This window comes from Falco rusticolus, chromosome 1 (genome assembly GCF_015220075.1).
Source record: "Falco rusticolus isolate bFalRus1 chromosome 1, bFalRus1.pri, whole genome shotgun sequence".
NCBI classification, from domain to species: domain Eukaryota; kingdom Metazoa; phylum Chordata; class Aves; order Falconiformes; family Falconidae; genus Falco; species Falco rusticolus.
In genome coordinates this window covers 74,644,841-74,665,339 of record NC_051187.1, presented here as the reverse complement: position 1 = coordinate 74,665,339, position 20,499 = coordinate 74,644,841, and the positions used below count along the sequence as shown (strand labels likewise).

General features: G+C 39.3%; 1 protein-coding gene across 3 annotated transcripts in view; it reads right to left on the bottom strand.

Annotated features, from left to right (window-relative positions):
• SLC2A9 (solute carrier family 2 member 9) overlaps nt 1-20,499 on the bottom strand; it is a 105,518-nt gene that overhangs the window by 49,486 nt on the left and 35,533 nt on the right. For all 3 annotated transcript variants that reach the window (XM_037384797.1, XM_037384775.1, XM_037384786.1), the window contains 3 exons: nt 18,936-19,068; nt 9,776-9,963; nt 2,610-2,720 (listed from right to left, as the gene is read on the bottom strand). In XM_037384797.1, coding sequence (XP_037240694.1) covers nt 2,610-2,720; nt 9,776-9,963; nt 18,936-19,068 — 432 coding nt within the window. The remainder of the gene's footprint in view (nt 1-2,609; nt 2,721-9,775; nt 9,964-18,935; nt 19,069-20,499) is intronic.

Sequence of the window (20,499 nt, the reverse complement as noted above, 5' to 3'; positions counted from 1 at the left end):
CATTTGTTTAATTTTTCAATGTCTTGTTTATGTGGCTTTTGCTTGAGAGGAAGAGGGATGAAGCTGTAGGCAAAGCATGCTGCTAGCAGGCATACAAATTGATCTGAGGCAATAAAAGGCTGTAAGAAGGATGTGATGCTATTCACCTTTTCTCAGGGACCACATCAACATTTTTACTATTATGCTCCCAGGAAACATAAAGGGAGACTTTCAAAATTCAATTTTTTTCACAGTTTGAATGATATTTTCTCCTAAATATTGTTTTGCTTCTCTCTGAAATTTATTTCAGTCTTCTCCTTCGGCATTCATATAGGGCTCATCAATGGAGTTCATCAATACCTAAGTATTCTTACTGAGGCTCAGAGTCTCATGACCACCTAACACATGCATAATGATAAGAGATGGTACATGATTTCATTGTGGACTTCTCCAATAGCTATTTCATTTACGAGAACAAAAAATCTGCCTCTGTTACTGATAGGAGTATCTATTGAAATCCTGGAAATTATTGTTAGTAAAACCTGGTTTCTGCTAGCAAGCACAACATATAAAAAAATATCAGGAAAATTAAGGTCTCCCCTTGCTTTCTCCTGCCTCTTCCCTTCTTCCCTCTGGATAGCATGTAAGACATATGCACCTGACTTAATATTTAATGCTGTCAAATAGATCTTTTTTTTTTTAAATAAAAAAAAAGGAAAAAGAGCAGCTGAGAGGTTGGGAGTGGGAGGAAATATCCACCCTTAGTTCTAGACATGAAAAAAATTTAGAGGAAACTGCTTGTAGAAATGAAAAGCTGCAAAACTGTCATTTGAAAAACGAAATTCATGTTGTTCTTTTAAACAGCAGCAATGAAACATTTATGAAGATTACTGAAATAAAATTAAGGCTACAAAGCAACTTTTCTCTTGAACTGAAAGTGCAAATTTGAAGGGAGCAGAAATGTCAATGTATCAGCATTTTCAGACCGAGTAGCATAAACAGAAAAATTATTAAAAACACTCCTCTTAGGCACAAAAAAAGTTACTACACATACCAGGAACCCAGGCAGACACATCCACCTCATTATGTGTGAACAGTATGCTCTGAATAAGCCCAAGAAACTGATAGCAAAGAAGGAACTGAAAAGATGTCAGACTCTATTAATAGAACAGCTTTAATATCATGGAATCACTTCCATGAATTTTCATCCATTTCCGTAAAAATGAGGTGCATTCTTCACTTAAATCACTGGCAGGATTATCGTTATTATTTTTACATATGTCTTAAACAAAGAAGCATTTTTGCAGTATTAGAAAGAAAAAACTGTAAGAGGCAGGGACTTTCATACTTCACTATTTCCACATATTGAGAAGAATGTCCCTTTAATTAAAAAAAAAGATGGTTTGCCCATAAATAGATTTGTACATTCACAAAGATCAGAAGAAGATCTTTGTGACCTTACAGTCCTTATGTATAAGAAAATATACTCGATAGCTGGATTTAGTTTAACATTTTATAGGTCGTAAGCAGTTGCTCTGCCACTGGAAAGGATTTTTTTGCTGAACTCATTCTTCTGACATTTAAAAATGCTTGTCTAGTGTGTCCAGTATTGTGCAAATACACTTGGTATAGAATATATGAAGACAAGGAAAAATTGTAACAAAGAAAGAAAAGAATATTAGCTTGTTTGCAACTTTCCATTCCAAAGACCCCTCCCATTGTTTCTTATTTATTGCCATGCAAACAGAAATGTCTTTCTGTTAGCAATCAATCCTGTATTCACCTACTAAAACTTTCAGGTTTAGTTTGCTCATTTTTTTTCCTAGTCAAATTTTCCATTCTGAAATAGGAAAGAAAAAAGTTTGTGTGGATAATGTTTTCTATTAACATCTTCCTTTACTTTCAGTACATAGCAAAGGTACACAACCTACCAAGGAGCTCACATATTATGAAAGGATGCCTGCTTGCCCTTGTTGAATGAGACAGCAGAATTTTACATAACATGGGAAAACGTTGTTCTAGCATGCTGGCTATGCTTCCACCAAGGCAGGCTACAAACTTTTACTCCCATATTTTGAAACGGCTGAAGAATTTTCCTCACTGCCTGTAAACTGCTATACAAAACATGTCATTAGAACATGCCCAGTAAGACATATGGCTGTTTTTGCAATCCACACTGAACACACCTAGCTGTACTATGCCTGAGCCTTCTCCAACAACACTGCCCGCTTTCCAGCAGGCACATGAAGATCAAGATGTGAATAAACTTCTACCAAGTAAAGTTATTCTACCAGGTGAAATAATTAATGAGTTATCACTTAATATAGTTCAGGTCTTACTGTTCCTGCCTTCTTCCACTACATTCATACAAAGCGCCCTAGGATATGTCAACTTTTTATGCTCCTTTTATGCAACTAAAACTAAAGATCGTCTTCCAAAAAAAAAAAAAAAATCCCAAGCCATGAAACTGGGTTTACGATTAAACCTAGAAATAATATTTTCAATTGTTTTATCAACCATTACACACAACTGTCAATATACTATTCTGTTTATATTTTAACCTGTATAAGGAAACAAAATCACAAATTTAAATAGCAAGCATGTTAATGGATTTTTATAACCACACTTACAGAAAGAACAGCAGCCACAGTCTCAACAGCACCAGTACTTAGAGTAACATAGGGGATTGTTTCATGATTGATTCCAGCTTCACTAAAGATGCTGTTTGTGTAGTACCAGATCTGTACCAGAGAGAAGAAAATGAGTTATTAATCATTATGTTTTGAACTACCACATATCAGTATTCACTTCAAGCGTTTGATCTGCCAGAGAACAGGCTTGTTAAAACACTGAGCACTCCCAAAAGACCAAGGGTTGGTCAGGGCAACAAATGAAGGGAAGGTGCAAACTTCAGGTGTATTAGTCACAACACTGCTGTACTTCTGCTTGCAGATCCAGGCAGAATTACAAGTAGCATTAACTCAATTTAGCTTAATTCACTTTAGGTGTAAATCAAAGAAATGCACTTTAAGCTTGAACAGGAGGATACAAATAGGTTTGGTATGGCTGAGCCACACTGCTTAAAAAGCAGGTTTGAGTGGCTTTACAGAATACTTTGATGGCATGTAACAACAGAAGAGAGAACAGGAAAGAGATGGTGAGAGGCAATGCAAAAACGGTTCGATTTTGGTCAGAAGGTGTGAGATTTCTCACCTTAACCTCACTGCAGTCAAGACATCACCCTAATCATAGAATCATTTATGTTGAAAAAGACTTTTGAGATCATCAAGTCCAACTGTTAACCCAGGACTGCCAAGTCCACCACTAAACCATGTCCCTAAGCACCTCATCTACATGTTTTTTAAACACTTCCAGGGATGGTGACTCCACCACCTCCCTGGGCAGCATGTTCCAATGCTTGACAACCCTTTCAGTGAAGAAAATTTTCCTAATTTCCAATCTAAACCTCCCCCTGTGCAACCTGAGGCCATTTCCTCTCATCCTGTTGCTTGTTGCTTGAGAGAACAGACCGACACTCACCTTGCTACAACCTCCTGTCAGGTAGTTGTGGAGAGCAGTAAGATACCCCCACAAGCCTCCTCCTCTCCAGGCTAAACAACCCCAGTCCCCTCAGCCGCTTCTCGTAAGAATTGTGCTCCGGACCCATCAGCAGCTCCGTTGCCCTCCCCTGGACACGCTCCAGCACCTCTGTGTCTTCCTCGTCCTGAGGGGCCCACAGGTGAACACCGTAGTCGAGGCGCAGCCTCACCAGTGCCAAGTACAGGGAGATGGTCGCTGCCCTGGTCCTGCTGGGCACACGGTTTTGGATACAAGCCAGGATGCCCTTGGCCTTCCTGGCCACCTGGGCACGCTGCCGGCTCGTATGCAGATGGCCGTTTTCTGCCCCAGGCCCTTTTCTGCTGGGCAGCTTGGCAGCCGCTCTGCCCCCAGCCTGCAGCGCTGCGTGGGGTTGGTGTGACCCCAGCGCAGGCCCCGGCACTGAGCCTTGTTGAAGCGCACACACTTGGCCTCGGGCCATCGCTCCATTCTGTCCAGGTCCCTCTAGAGAGCCTCCTGCCCTCAAGCAGATCAGCACTCCCACTCAACTTGGTGGTGTCTGCAAGCTTAGTGAGGGTGCACTCGACCCTCTCGTCCAGATCATTGATGAAGATATTAAAGAGAACTGGCCCCAGTACTGAGCCCTGGGGAACAACATCTGTGACCAGCCACCAAGTGGATGTAACTCCATTCACTCCAGGCCTGGCCATCCAGCCAGCTTTTGACCCAGCAAAGAGTCCACCCATCCAAGACATGAGCACCAGTTTCTCCAGGACAATGCGATGGGAGACAATGCTGTGTCAAAGGCTTTACTAAAGCCCAGGTAGACAACATCCACAACCCTTTCCTCATCCACTAAGTGGGTCTTCTTGCCATTGGAGATCACATTTGTCAAACAGGACCTGCCTTTCATAAACTCACACTGGCTGGATCTGATCCCCTGGTTGGCTTGCATGTGCTGTGTGATGGCACTCAGGCTGGTCTGCTCCATGACATTTCTCAGCACCGACGTCAGGCTGACAGGCTGTAGGTCCCCAGAAATAATCACCATTATCAACACAAAGAAAAGACACTTTTAGAGTGAGAGTTGCTCGGTGAAAAGTAAAAAGCTGCTTTTAGGATGAAATGAATCATAGGCTAGATAGATAGGAGCTGACACAGCAACACAGGGGCATAGGGTTACTAGCTTAGAGGAAGCCATTCATGTTTGGTCAATAAAACCATACCCAGTGGTGACAATATACAGATGAGAATATATGGTGGTAATACTCCAAAATAAGAAATCTGGTAAGTATCAGAGCCCCATTCACATCACAAATAAAATCTGAAAACCATATAATATTTCAGTTGGACTCAAGGTGACAGCAAAGAACTAGCCAAAGATTTTGGTGGCCAAAAGCGTGCAACAAGAAGAGACTGCCTTGGAGAACAAAAAGATAACATATTTACCAGAGAATATGAAAAACCATTGAAACAACAGATTATCAGAATAAAATAAAATAAAATAAAAATAAATAAAATAAAAAAACCCTGAAAGCCAGAGTTAATGGTGACACTAAACATAAAAGTAGCAGCAATATATTTTACCATATGCTGTCCGTGTGACAAGCCCTAACAGGGCAAGCACTGCTAAGAAAACGCTTGTCTGATGAATGGAAGTGTTTTGATCACATGAGGAAAACCCCGTTGCCTATCAGCATATTATACATATGCTACATCTGTTCAAGATACTAATTCAGGAGCTTTGCAAAAAAAAAAAAAAAGTAATTCTATATTCTCAACTGGCCCTTCAGCAAAGCTGCTTCTCCCAGACCAAAGAAGAAAATCCAACTCACCTTACATTTAAAAAAAAAGTAAAATAAAATACCAAGGACTAAAGTCACCAGATCACCTTACAGATAAAGAGAATCTGACTGTAGACTTCTATGCCTACTGATGGCACATCATTTCTCACCAGATGCAGTGACAATAAGTGACAGCAGCAAACCTCCATATGAAGTAATCTGCCTTCATGTAGCATGCACTGGTGCTAACTGTGCACTTCATTGGCCTGCTGATACAGAGCACAGACTAAAGCAAAACCAAGGATCAGCTCCCAATTCCCTCTGCGGTGTTTACGCTCACTAATAATTTTTTTTGGACCCAGTACTCTGACAAACTATTGACATCCCATATACCTAGTCAGTACATAAGGAAAACAAAGTAAGACAAAACTGTGATAAAAGTAAATTTTTTCTCCATACGGCAAGTTACAAGATTGAAAACTTCATGCAATAAAAGTCAGAGACCCTGTAGTTTAGGCATTTTGTTCCTGGTATCAGTTTTGCATAGCAGGCAGAGTTTCTGAGAAGGATAGCAATATTGCAAGTATACAGCCCTTGAAAGAGAAGAGGGCAAAGAGACAACTCCTGAATGCAATTTGCAAAAGCATGACAACTAGAACACAAGACATTTTGCAAGTGGTTTTACAGAAGAGCATGACTAGCCATTGATGGGAAGAGGGGTAGTAATACAGATGGATTAAAAAACTGGCAGAGCAAAGACAGCATGTAGTGACTTATTAGTCTCTGTAGCAGCACAAAAATAAATTAGTGTAAAAATTAACAAGAAGTACACATTTCAAAACAATAAAAGTGAATGTTTTTCAACCTGTGTATCATTAAACAGCGAAAGACATTGCTCTAGAATATTACTGGGACAAATTTCCTAGGCTAATGATGACTGTTTTACTTTCACCAGTTGTTTTTCTGACATGTTTTTTTTTGTTTAGCTAGTGATTTCATTAGCTAACAAAATTTGCTAATGATTGGGCTAAAAGTTTTGGAATGAAGGAGCTGTGGAAAATAGGGCAGAAGGTCCAAAAACCCAGAAACAACTGCTGTCGAGTCCAAATCAACACTGGGACATCTAATTTCCTGCACCTATGGTCGGTTGCTGCTGCTTCATAGGCTGAAGTAAAACTTTGCCACTTTGGTCAGTTAAACAGCTGTCATTAAGGAACAGCTGCATCTCTGTAGTACGATCTCTGTGAGTCTGGAGGGAACAATTTAGCATTCTTGTCTGTAGATTGCCATTATCTGTATGAAATGTGCTTTCTTTGCTTATCATAAGCTATAATCTCTTAGTTTAAAGTGGCATGTGGTATATGTTATCAGTGGTATTCCCAAACTTTCTCACACCATTGATACCTCTAGCATTCATTCAGATTTCTATTCCTTTTATTTTTCATCCAGCTCCCTACATACATTTCTTCCTAAGCAATTCAACTATTCAGCAGGAAAAGAAAGCAACAAACAAAAAAGATGGGCAACAACACAGACATATACGGTGTTGCACACTGTATACTCTCCCCTTCCTACACTACCCAATGCCCAGTCTTCTCCATACCAAGTGTGCCATGGCAGATTATTTGCATACTTAAAACATGCATTGCTGTACAGACACCTGACCCCAGCATGGTTTCTTGCCCTCTGCTTTAAGGACAGATGCAACAGATGCCCAGGGATCCCACTTTGGGAATTATTTCCTTAAAGTGATACGCAGTATAGTACATTTCTTGATATGAAAAAGGATAAAGATCACCAAAGAGAATTTCACTGTAGTTTTGTGTCTTCTAACTGAGATACAATAGTGCAAGATTAATAAATTTATTATGGATGATATGTATCATGAATTTTATCAGATGAAAAGAGACTAATACAGATTAATTTATTTATGTAAATTTAGGTCAGACTGCCTGGCATTTTGTTATAATTGAATACACTAATACGATCAGGGCTTCACCATCATTTATGTTCCATGTGGAAACCAACAAATGTACTGTTTTTAAGCAAAAAGAATTTTTATTGCAAAGTAAAAGCCTTAAAAGGAAGCAAGTTTTCTCAGATACCAGCAGGATGATTACAGAAGTCTGCCAGTTGGTAATTTCCCCAGAGAGTGACCTGAGACTCTTGCCTGCAAGAAGTCCAACTTTCCCATATGCCCAGCGCAGATGGTAGCTGTGGAAAAGACCAGACTGACTAATAGAGCACTACAGACAAAGCAATTGGTGGGAGCTATGAGTTAGAAGGAAGCGTTCACAGCCAGTTAAACCTTGCTGATGCTGGCTCACACCCAGCAGGTTAGTTCAGATGCAATCAGGCAGACCAAGACCCAGGTTCAGCAGTATCTGTCACACTTGTACCTGTCCACTAATCTCTCAGCTTCAGGTGACTTGAACAGTATCAGCCAGGAGAGCCATGCAAAAGAGACAAAGAATTGAAACCTGGTCTCTTACTCAAGTGGTCCAGCTATTTCTCTTCACCTCTCTTATAATTTGATTATTTTTACAATTAACTATTATTATTAACTATTTAAATAATCAATTTCAGAATGCAAATTTTGTGTGAATATATTTTCTTCATGTTTATTGGCACTGCATGGGAGGAGTAACAAACAATAAAAAAAAGGTAAGGCTTGAAACAATCAACTCGATACACAGGTTTCCTGACAAAGTTCTTCTGAGGCATATTTTCAGAAAGTGGGCACACAATAACACTGTACAAGAACTCTGGCATCCATTCTGGACTGGTCATGTCTCACTGTCCTCCTCTGCCTCCATTTAAGCTATGAGAGTGTGGCTTTTTTCTGCCATGGAATACTGGACAATTTCTGTCATCTATGAAGTCTCCTCCATTAAACTTCTATTTCCCCTGAAAATTTAGCTGTGCCATTTTTTGTTTTTATTGTTAAGCAATGTGCTTTATTATTTGAACCGTCTAAGTGTCATTTTATTTCACTTATGCATTGGTAAATCTTAGAAAGATTGGATGACAAGAAAATTTCATTTCTTTTCTTAAAATAAGTATCCACAATAAGGAACAAAATAGCCTGTCATTAGCACTGAAATTCTACAATTAGAAAACACCACCTATACAAATCCTATACAAATCTTTCCTTCCTAGGATTTTGTCAAAAACTTTTTGATACCAGAGTTCTAATTGCATTAATCTTTCAAATGGTCTTGAATGAACTACTTTGTATTGGGAGTTTTAAAGTTATAGCGATACCTGAGATAAGCCTGAACTAGTTGGTTTAGGTATCACAAGCATTTACATTTATTATCACTGATTAGCCCTTGGGAAGAAAAAACTAGGTGAAGCATGCTATAAAGCACAAAGCCAGAGTGAGAGGTCCTTTCAGCAGTGGTAATACTGCCTTTCATATACATAAGCATTGTACACCTTTGAACCATGATGAAAACCCGTTTTGCTTTGAGGTGCTTCATGAGAACATTCGTGCTGTGCAATATAAAGCACCTAAGCCAGATGTCACAAGCTGCAGCAAAGAAAATTCTGACTGGATATAAAGAAAAATCTTTCCACAGTGGTGAAAACACCTGGCACTGGTTGCCCAGGGAGGCTGTGGACTCTTTACCCTTGGACATGTTTAAAACTCAACGGCACAAAGCCCTCAGTAGCCTGAGCCAACCCTGAAGTCAGTCCTCCTCTGAGCAGGAGTTTGGACCAGATGACCTCCAAAGATCTCTTCCAACCTAAATTGCCCTGTGACCCTCTTCTAGCTGATGCAATAGGTTCAGACAGATGGAAATGATGACTTTGATATCCATTAGCCTCAGACATATTAATAGTCAACAGGACTTCCCACTATTAACTGTTCTGCGTCTTTTTTCCTCTTTTGCTCCACTTTCTGAGAAAGGCATATTGAAAACACAGCTTACGCCTCAAATTGTATAAAAGAACAGCAAAAATCAAACATCCAGTGCAACCTCTTAAAATCACTTGCAGGAACTTTTACTGACTTCTACAAGTACAGAACTGAATTAATCCATTTGATTTAAGCAGAAACGTCTTCTTAAAAGACCAAGTTTACCTAACAAACATGAACAAGCAAGGGGCATAGCAGACCAGATCTTAACTGACCAGAAACAAAGAATCGGAGTATCAGAAGCAGAAGCTGCACACTCTTTGCTGCTCTGCGCTACCTTTTCATGTATTCCTTCCAAGTTAACACAACATAGCTTCCCTCCCTTTTTCTTTTTTTTGTTAAAAAAAACCCCAATAAATGATACAGATCTCCATGGACCTTCCCACATGCTGGCCTAACAAAATCACTACAAGTAAGAAACAGCCAAAAATGAAAGTCATAGAGGTTGCTGAACGGTATAACAGAAATCTTGTATTGAGAAGAAAGAAAGAAGCAACCCAGGAGATGCCATGAACTGAAGAAGGACACTTACAGCATTTAGCCCACAGAGCTGGTAGCAGCCCATGGTGACGACCACCGTAATGATCTGCCATCGCGCGGCACGGGTTCTCAGCAGCTGAAGTATTGACACTAACTTGGTGTTTCTTTGGACTCGAGACTCTGCCAAAACTTCTTCTACTTCCTGAGACACGTCATCTTTCCCAAGGAAAGTCTGAAATGCTACAAAGAGAGGACACGTATTTCAGGCCAGGCACTTGGCACTACGTGTGCACTTACAACAGACTTGTTTCACAGAAATGAAAACGTGTGACACAAACAGGACACATACATGGGCTACATATTAATTATTCTTCTGCCAATAATATCATTCTGCTCTGGGTATGATCTGACTCATCCCTGCAACTGGTCTCAGAAACTGCAACAAGAGTAGAAATTATTTAGCACCCTACCAGATCTCTCCTTATATTATTTCATATGTATTTTAATACAACCTAGGGTCCAGTGCAGTCAAACCCCTGTGTAACCTGAAAAAAAAAGGGTTTAATTGCAAAACAGTTCTGAACATTATTTGACTTGGCTACTTTTGCAGCCCAACAATACAGCAGACTTAGTTGCTGGAGATAGATTGGATAGAGAAGTAATAAGATGCAAAACCATAGGTAAGTCTGGTAAAGCAAGAAAAGGCAAACATTTGAAAGGAATAGCTATTACTCTTCACATTACCTCATTTTTACTAGCATATAGACAAGAATTCACTTTGTCAGGATGACTAATATTAGAAAGAATTACCCAGCGTGGTTCAAGACTTTCTATTTGTCAACACTGGAGACATGGGAGTGAACTTACCTGGCAAATGTAAGCAAACAAACAACCTTATCTCCCCAGAAAAACAGACCATTTAGTATTATATTATTGCACATTGATGACTTACTGAGATATCTTTCCACTGTGAATAACAAAAGCTTTCCATCTCACACCTCCTCCAAGAAGTAGTACAAAGAGATATCCCCTATTGGAGGTGGTGTATCTCCACCAACCCTGTTTTATGGATTTTGTATATGCTGATGATACTTTTGTCACAATCTTATGAACATACCCCAGGGGCTGGCTTTTTAAGAGATGTTTAAAACGCTCATCATCTTGGAATGACTGCAGAGAAACCATTACATTACATATACCCCTGCAGCAAGGCTCTACAACCCAGTAGGATGCTAACTCTAAAAACAATCCTTTACACAGCAGGTCACTTAAAATTGTTATTTTCATTAAGTGAATAAGTTGATTTAGTTCTCCTAAAAGTCAATTTTTCTCTTATCCACAGCTTTGCTTAGTACTGCTTATAAATAAATGACCTTCACATTTTTCATTCAGTATACGTTCTTTTGGATCATCTTGACAGGATGGTCAAGAAAGCCAGAGACACTGACTAGTCATGGTTAAAACGCCTGGACTCTATTTATGGTTTGAAGTTACAAAATTTTAACTTTACCCAGTAGGTGAAAAGACCAAGTAGTGGCATTTCAATGTTGTGAGGGATAGGTCACACAAATGAACCAGTTTCTCCGACCCCCCAGAGAACCCCTCTCCATCCCTTTGGCAAATGCGCAACGCTCCACACTCTGTTAGCTCCCAGTCTGGCAGCATGAGGAACTCCAGCTCTGGGCCAAGATCTTCAGAGGCAGCTAGCACTTCTATCACATTTTAATGGGCCCTACATGACTCTGCTTAACAAGAAGGATCATATTTTTAAGGGGTGAACACTGACCACCTCTGGGCATTGAGTCAATTAATAACATTCATTTACTCTGATATCCAGTTTCTCACCTGGGAGAGGAGAGGTCAAAATATTTTAAACCCTTGGAAACAGCATGAGATTTATTTTTTCACACAGGCCTTACAATCAGAAATGAGTTAACAAATTCAGACCTCAGAACCCAGAATTAAAGCTGCTGAGTTTTGTTCTTGTGCCACTGCCCATTTATTATTAAAGGACATTCTAAACTCTTGTTAAAATGAATGTGATGTATTTAAAGACACCAGTAAGAAATGTAAACTTAGAATAACGCATGTCTATGGTATGTTAAAGTCAATGCCTCATGCTTAAATTACACTTCCCTCAGTGTTTATTAGAGCACCAATAAAGAAAAATCCAGATAAAGATGAGAACAACCAGACATCTATCACCACACTCTTCTCAGATTTTTAAGCATCTGGTTTATCGGTGTGAATTAGGTCAGTGCACAATTTTCTTTATTTTTCCTGTCCTTGGAATCCTCGGCATTACTGTAGGGCACACAAGTCAAAAATATAGGTGCAGTCAAGTAAAAAGAAAGAAATCTGTCTTTTCTGCACAAGGGAGCTTGCTATATTTCTAGAGGAACAAGGAAGTAAAAAATGCAATTACCAAAATTACCAAGTACAAAGCAAGAAAAATACAGACAACTCTTTCTTTTTCTTTCCTCCCTGGTACTAGGACCAGAGATTTGAATGTCACTAGGAAACTCTGACAGATACTTAAAATTACCAACAAGTCAAGAAATGCTAAGAAAATGCTATGCTATACATGCATAGTTTTGAGTAGACAACACTCGGTCTTCCTGGAAAAACACATTTTCCTGCTGCTCAACAGATCTTCAATTTTCTTCCATTAACATTTTTTCAGTACAGTAAAAATCACAATTTTATACATAATTAATGTGGAAATAAATTCTGCATTAGCAGGGAGATTGGAAAACTCAAAGGTCTTTCAATGTGTGATGTTCAATTCTATTCATTTTACATTTTAAACCCCTGCATTATTGGCACTGAGAAGTACAGCAGTCATTCCTCTCCCCATTGCAGTGACTCATATCCCTCTGTGACTGGCTGCTTCTCTCTCTAAGGAGGTTTTATTTTCACTTCATGCTTAAAACCATCTGAGGAGTTACAGTTGTAGCAACTTTTAGACTTTTCCCAGATTTCTTTTTAATTCCCTTGGATCAGAAGGTCCTAGATGCTCAGCTTTCAAATGTCGGGACACTGCCTTTATAAATAGCTAAAAAAGCGGATGGTTCCAATCAAGGGGAAAAGAGCTAGGAAACCCTTCCATTTACACTACCAGTTTTTATTCATCTCCTCTAAGTGAAGGTAAAACATTTGAAAGCGGTTCAAAGGTCTGAACAAAATCAGTCAGTACTGCCTTGAAAACCAGTTAGGCCTTTAAATTAACTGAAGACACTCAAGAACTCAACTACAAAGGGAACTACTAATTCTTTTTCCACTGTAGTACTTCCAGCACTGTGCAAAGAAAGCAGCTGTTATCGTAAAGACTGAATTAGCATTAGTGAACTTCGAGAAGACATTTTAAAGGATCAAAATGCTATTGTGTGATTTACAGGATAGAGACAGCCCCAGGCAAGAGGAGGCAGAAGAGAGAAATGGTCACAGGTAGTAGTGTAGGCTTATGCCTTTAAAAACTTAAAAATAAGCTGCATGAGTATTATTGTCATCTGTTTCCCAGGGACACGTTCACCTTCACTTCACTGATGATTAAGCATATTAAACCCAGTGTCTTTAACACAAAGCTTTGTCTACGCTCTGCTTAAACAGCATCTTTTTTGACCACTGTGGGAGACACAATACTGCGCTGGACAGACCAAGTCAGGCATCTCCTGTTAATGCTAGCTAGTATTCTGAGTGACAGTAAACATATGGAGTGCATTGCTGTTTGTCTCAATGCTTTTGAATTCAATACGCAGAATTGAATTGAATTCTGTAGAAACTTCATGTCAACACAAAAATATTTGGCAAAATGAAAAAACAGTTATTTTCATAAACCACTAATTTATTACAGTACTGAATAGCCATGAGACTAATTTAGATGTACATTGCCAGAAGACATTTAAATACCTGTTTAAATGTAGCAAAATATTAACTACTAGCATGTAGCAAAGTTTGAGAATAAATCTCAAATTTGCTATTCCAATTCAGTAAATATAACTGCAAGCAAAAGGTTTTAGGCTTTTCCCATGTGTCACTTCCTTCTAAGTAAAGCAACATACGGATCTTCTGTGAGTTATCATCCAGTTTGGGATTACATCTTTATCTGCTCTTATGTCTGGTTTCACAGACCATCAATAAAAAACAGGCCTGTTCAGATTCACTTGAAACTACCCAAGATGTACAGGTAAAACAAAATACCTGCATGCCACCCTAAAATAACACAATTGGTAAACTGAGTTGTATCAAAGGTCCAGTGACCCAAGTATCCTTTGTAACAGACAGGAGATTTAAGAAAAGTTTTGGTTTTAAACAGACACACCACAAACACTCCAGCTTTTGGCAACCAGCAACCATTTGAGATGGAGCCTCTACCATAAGCCAGCAAATACAGTAGTCATGGCTGTCTCTTCCTTTCCAATAAACACAGCTTATAATGCTTAGAGACATACAAAACCCACAGATAAACAAAACTAAATCATGGATGTCCTTGTCAGCCCTTACAACTTTATCTAAATCACTGGATTTGCAGTAATTTGTTCCTGCTGCAACTTTGGTTTTAATCTCTCTCCTGTCCATGTGGGCCCCATGAGGAACTTTGTGAAAAATTACCTACCTCCTTTTATAAATCAGGAATGGACTCGCTCTTTTATCACATGAAAAGTATCAACTCTAATCCATCTTTCTAAGACTGATTCTTAAATCTACACTTCTTATTATACCTGTTGTAATGCTACTTTTATAACCATGGGAGTTTTAATGTATGACTGAACACACTAGATGAGCAGACTTTGTATGTCACCAACAGATGTTGCTGTGACATTTTGTCTAAGTTATTTGACCCTTAAGACATTAAGAATATTCTGTTCTCTGGCAAACTGGGGTGCCAGCTGAATTCCATTATTGATTTACAACGACCTGCAGCTGCATCAAAAATGCAAGTTTCCTCCTTGTAACAGTATTCTCCAAAAGAAACACATAAACTCTCCAACTGAAAGTGTTTATAACCAATGTTGTTATTCATAAAAATATTCTGTTTAATCACACTACTACTACTACTACTACAACAACAACAACTGTTTTTATTTATACTGCATCACTGCTACAGTCACAGACCAGGGGTCTACCTGGCATGGAACTAATAGACAACTCATGTCAAATTCCTGTCTTACTGTCCTACAGCTTGGATGGTAAACTGCCTGATTACAGCAGCAGGGTTTTTTTCTTCCTGTTTCTACCCCTGTTACTCTCCATTCCTAGTGCTCTCTAGCAAGTGAGTAACAATCTCCTTCCAAAGACCATTTCCTCAACCATTTAAATAGCCATTTCTCCTCTGCTGTCTGGTGAGCATTATTAAAGAAGGATCACATCGGTTAAATACTAGGCATTTTTCTCCCTTCTGTTCTTACCTCAAGAGGACCATGTTAGTTACAGGACCTGGGCGGGGAGCTGGAATGGCTCCACCTTCTCCCCATTACTAGACTTTCAGCTTCCTGAGCAAAACAGGTTTACAGATTGTGTTGGTCCAGTCTACTGTTCTCCCCTCACAACATATAAATTAGTTCTCCCACATTCAGCAGTGAGACAGGAATATGGGAGACAGCTCAGCTCCTGTTGATCCCAGTGAGTTGGATACAGACCTCCAGGAAGATAAGCAGATCCTTGCTGTTAGCATTGCATTTGAAAGCAGACAACTACAAGTCAGCCACGGTGTCTGTACAGCTGATGAGGCAGACACTGGCTCAGCCACCCACAGAATGCACTGTTCGCACTGCTAGAAGGGGAAAAGAAGGGAACCGGGTCGACCCCTGTTAATGGAACTCAGGAGACATCATTCATCTGAGGCCTCACTACTCCTCTGCTCACAGAGTAGCTTCATGGTGGTGTGGTTTATGCTTGCACATGATGTCTGCCTGCTCTAACCTCACTCCTTCTCTTTTTTCATCACTTACACAACACATTTTGGTCCTGCTCCCTCGTTCAGTCTCTTATTTTCCAGTTAAAAGACATGCTCTTTTACAGCTCTGCCAAGAAAGAGAACGAGGCTGCTCATATTTTGGTAGTTATAGTCTGGTTATCTCCTGAGGACAGAAGAAAAGGAAGGAAGAAAGCAGGAGCAGAACTTTGTGGGAACTCAATGACTTACATTATCCCACTGGATTTTTATTGCTCTAAAATGATTAGGAAGATTAATGTTGTCATCTCCATTTTAGAAGCTTTGACATACATGTACATTTTAGACTATTTCATAAAGACTAATGTAGTCATCTGCCTTAAATACAGCAGACCTTTTACAAATAACAGTTTTATATTTCTCCAACAAGATATAATCCACAGTGAAATGTGTATTTGCATGAATAGCCTTGATCCGTTGGGGGAAAGAAAAAGGATTTAGTCAGAAGAAAGGCTTGCACATTTCTGAAATTAATATGCAGCTTTAACTTAAGAGGCAAATAATTTAAAAGCATTACTGTAGTCATTAAAAGGGAAAATACTGCATTGTCATTATATGGCTTACAAGCAGTAGGTTTTTTTAATAACCCACAAACTCCTCTGATCCCTCTGATACTTAGGCTTTTCCTCCCTCATTTCTGCAGATAATGCTAACATCCAGATGATTTTTCTTGATTGCTGATTCAAAGTTATTCACTGCCCTATTTTGTGAATTCCCCTCCCTACCTGCTTTCATTATTCCACTACCTTACTCCAGATAGCTGAAACTTGGCTCATACCTAATCTGGATTTCTCCACATTCCCTGGGGTGGGGAGGAGGGCTCCAAACCCCCACTACTGGTCTAACATCACAGGAGTCCTCTGCCCAATAGTTCCATGAATCAAACTCCTTCCCCAGCTACTCACATGCTGAACAGAGATCCAAAGATCCACTTGCTTGCAAATCTACATTAGGAGAGGGGAGATTACAAAGGATGTGCAATGGCAAGAAAATTGCTTGTGTTCCTAGCATGCTTCATAATAAGATACTTTATAACACAGAAGTATATGATGATATGATCTATGCTGCCTTACAGGTAGATTTTATGAACTCCAAAACAATGTCTAAGAATCATCCTTACCTGTTTTGCACCTGATATCCTACAGGCAACCTTGCCTGTGCAACAAGGTGGACAGTTCTGGAAGGATGGCTGCTTGACAGGCAAGGAACAGGAGAGAAATTCAGGGGGACGTATACATTTGACTTCCTATGGTCCTTTGCAAACCTCTGTCTAGAATCACCAGACCCTAGCTGTTCTGAAAGCTCTGTAAACTATACTCAAAATGAGTATCACTCTGTACTAAAATGTATCTCGGTATTAATTTCTTTTAGAATTAATCAGGTCCAAAAGCTTCTACTGATAAGTAGTTACATTGAAAGGTTTTTTATACCAGTCTCCTCTTTTTTTTCTGAGTATCTAAATTTATAGTCTTTAAGGTGGCTCATGAAAGCCACCTTCTCGTAACCAGCAAGCCAATTGCTAAAACTCATTTCCCTTCAACCACCAAATAAGTGTGGGTAACTTTGCTCTCCTGATGTCTTCTACTCCAAGATCCACCTCCAATGCCCCTAGAGTAGCTTTCAAATCATTTTCAGAACATGTATGCTGAAAACATCCCGGATTGCAGCTGGCCCATTACCAGTAACAGTAAATGGTGTGAATTTCAAGGCAGGTGGTGCTATTTTACTGCCAATTTTTTACAGTTTTTAAACTCTACCTATGAGGTCCAGCATCACTGTGAGTGCTGAGGTTTCCAGGTGCTGTGGCAGGATTTCCAACAGATCCCTGTAACAAGTGTGACATTATGCAATACCATCGCAGATCTGGACTCTTTGCCAGCCATAGTTTTGGAAATGCATCTAGAATTTATCAGGTAGAAATGAGCCAGTTTAAACTTGGCACCCAAAGGTGTTTCTTCCCAGCCCAGCTGCGGTGCTGCAGAAGTTACTACTCAAGAGCCAGCCTCAAGCTGCTCACTACTGCATCCCTGCTGGGTGCCCTGATCACGGGTGGTAGGCAAGCCCTATCCTTCACGGTCCCTGGAAAAGCTGTTCTCTGCCTCACTAAATCTCTGCTGACTCTGTAAAGCTAAAGAACTCTCCCCAAAGCCTTGTTGCTTTTGCACATTTTTTTTTTAAACACTGAACTGTATCTAAACATCTCAGGCTCCAACATTTACAGAATTATTCATTCATCACCAAACTGAGACAACACAGGAGCCTCTTCATTAGAGTGCCATTTCTGCTTCAGAGCGCTCATCAAAACAAAACAGGATGGTTTTTCATTTCATAGCAGAAGAAACAGAATAGAGTGAGTTGTACTAATTTCATGCTAAAAGATTACTACATTTAATTTTCAGGTGCTGATTCGCACCTTGCAAGTAATTTTGCAAGCAACTTGTTGGTGACTAAAAATGTTAAGAGTTATATTCTAATGAAGTTTTTGGGAATCATTTTTAAAGTCCAGTTATATTCTGCAAACATTTTGGTATTATAATCAGACTCCTTCTTTGTACACTATTTTTAATGTGTCCTTATAATCAGCAAAAACAGATTTTCAACATTCTTTCAGCCATAATGTGATGATATCTTGGAACTCAAACTGATCATAGTAATTTTACTGGGGCAGAGTATACAGTAGCTGTGATGACATAAGCAAACTCTTTTATAGATAGAACCTAAAGTAAGAACAAAACACTCTGGTCTGTGACTTTGAAACTAAAGCAAGCCATATGGAAGCATCGGAAGGCTTCAGTTAAATAGGTGTATAAGGTTTTTATTAGACCTAGAAAGGTTATTGATTTACAGAAGCACAGGGTCAAACACACTGACTACTGAAAATAAACCGGCAACAGAATTGGTAGTTTTGTTAGCCAAACTGTAAAAACTGTAGAGAAGGGAGAGTCATGAAGACTGAATCACCATTCACTCCCAAATGAACCCTGCACATAATGGCTGACACACAACAGCAAGATGATTTGGTTGGGTTTGCATCACATAATGCTATAGGTTAATTTGTTGGAGAATTTATTTTAGAAAAAAATTCAAAGCAACAGTCATATTTACACACACACAGACAAACAAAAAAGGTGAGGGAAAAATAATTCCCAAGAGAATTTCTCCTATTGGAACAGTTCTGCTTTTACTGTGATTGCAGAATTTACTTAGCCTGCACCCCTACCATAAACAGCCTTTGTCGCAAGAAAGTAACACCTCATACCTTTTTCTGCCTTGCTTGTGTTATGTTTTTCAAGTAGGAGGTAACGAGGACTCTCAGGAAGAAAAGGCAGAATCATGACTTGTATCAATGAAGGAACAATGATTGCTCCAAATAAGTAAGGCCATCGAGATTCCTGTAAACACATGCAAACAGAAGTCAGTAATACCCTCCCACAGTGACACTAGGAAGAAAAATAGCTTTAGTGTTAACTTTTCATCATTCAACATATTGTGTCAATGAGCAGAGTAATGTCATTTGCTTGAGCTTAGTAAGCAGTCTGAAGACTTCCCCTTCAGATCACCTTACTCAAGGGCCAAGGAAGACAGAATTCAAGCTATCAACTGGCTGAAGAGACACACACAAGACAGCTGGAAAACAGCAATACATAAAATGTTCTTCTGCTCCTTCAGCATTAACAACTATACATGTAAAAATATGATATGTACTCAAATACTATTCTACAAGTCATCCCCACTCACAGCAGATTTCAGATACAACTTGACTTTGATAATTTTCTTTGAAAGCAACTGAAACAAAGTTGTTAACATCCTCAAATGCATTCATTATTTAAAACCAGCTACAGAGAGCGACCTGAGCAAAGCTCTTTCAGGAAAAGGCTGGGAAAGGTAGTAGAGAGCTCATCTGGCTCTGGGCTTACTCTCCAGACAGAATACTTTAAAGTAGCTGAAGGAGAAAGGTGCCAGCAGTATTATTTTCTCCTGCAAAATGGCCCTCAACCTGTTCTTAAGATACCTTCTGTTCCAACTGAATGCCAAGATGAAATGTTATACTCCTTTTCTCCAAGTTCAGCATTCATCTATTAAATTCAATGTTTTCTAATCTCAGACTTGGTTCTTAATTGAAAAGCCTGCTGAGACTTCAGTTGGCCTACTGTTCAGGAATCATGTCTAGCACATTTTCAAAAGCTTGGCTAGATCAAAGGCAGATTGCACTGCATCCTTGCTGACTGAGCTGCAAGAGGCACTGGGGGTTTGGATCCTGTCCCTTCATCAGAATGAATCTATTTATTCAGAACCCGTATCTCCCTAAACAGAGCTGGATAAATTTTATTTCAATATTATTTTTTCACAGTCAAATCAAAGGTCAAAAGCCCCCAAACTGTTTTCTGTTGATAGTTTTTATGTTATATACTCCTACTTCAGCAATGTCTAAAATACCATGTACCACATGGTACAGGGCATAATCCAAGCCCCAAACCTGAACCTGGGCCTGAGATAACTGAACAAGTCCCAGGCAGAATATGTGGGCTATCTCCTAATCAAACTTTTCACTTGCCCTTTAAGTGATAGAGATCTTTTCTTTTTAAATAACTCCTGGATGGGAAAACAACTTGAGAAAGGGATTTTTTCGAACAATCTAAAGCTTGAGATTATTAGTCTTCCTAAGAGCCTCCATTACCATGAAGACTTCAAGATCCTGTTTCTTCATTCCCAATTATTTTTTTTTAATGCAGTTGAGTGGAGAACTTTACCTAATACAGGAGAATCAAGAGCGGTTAACAGTCTGTTTATAAACAGATGAGCCTAAATCTTACTTCAAGAAC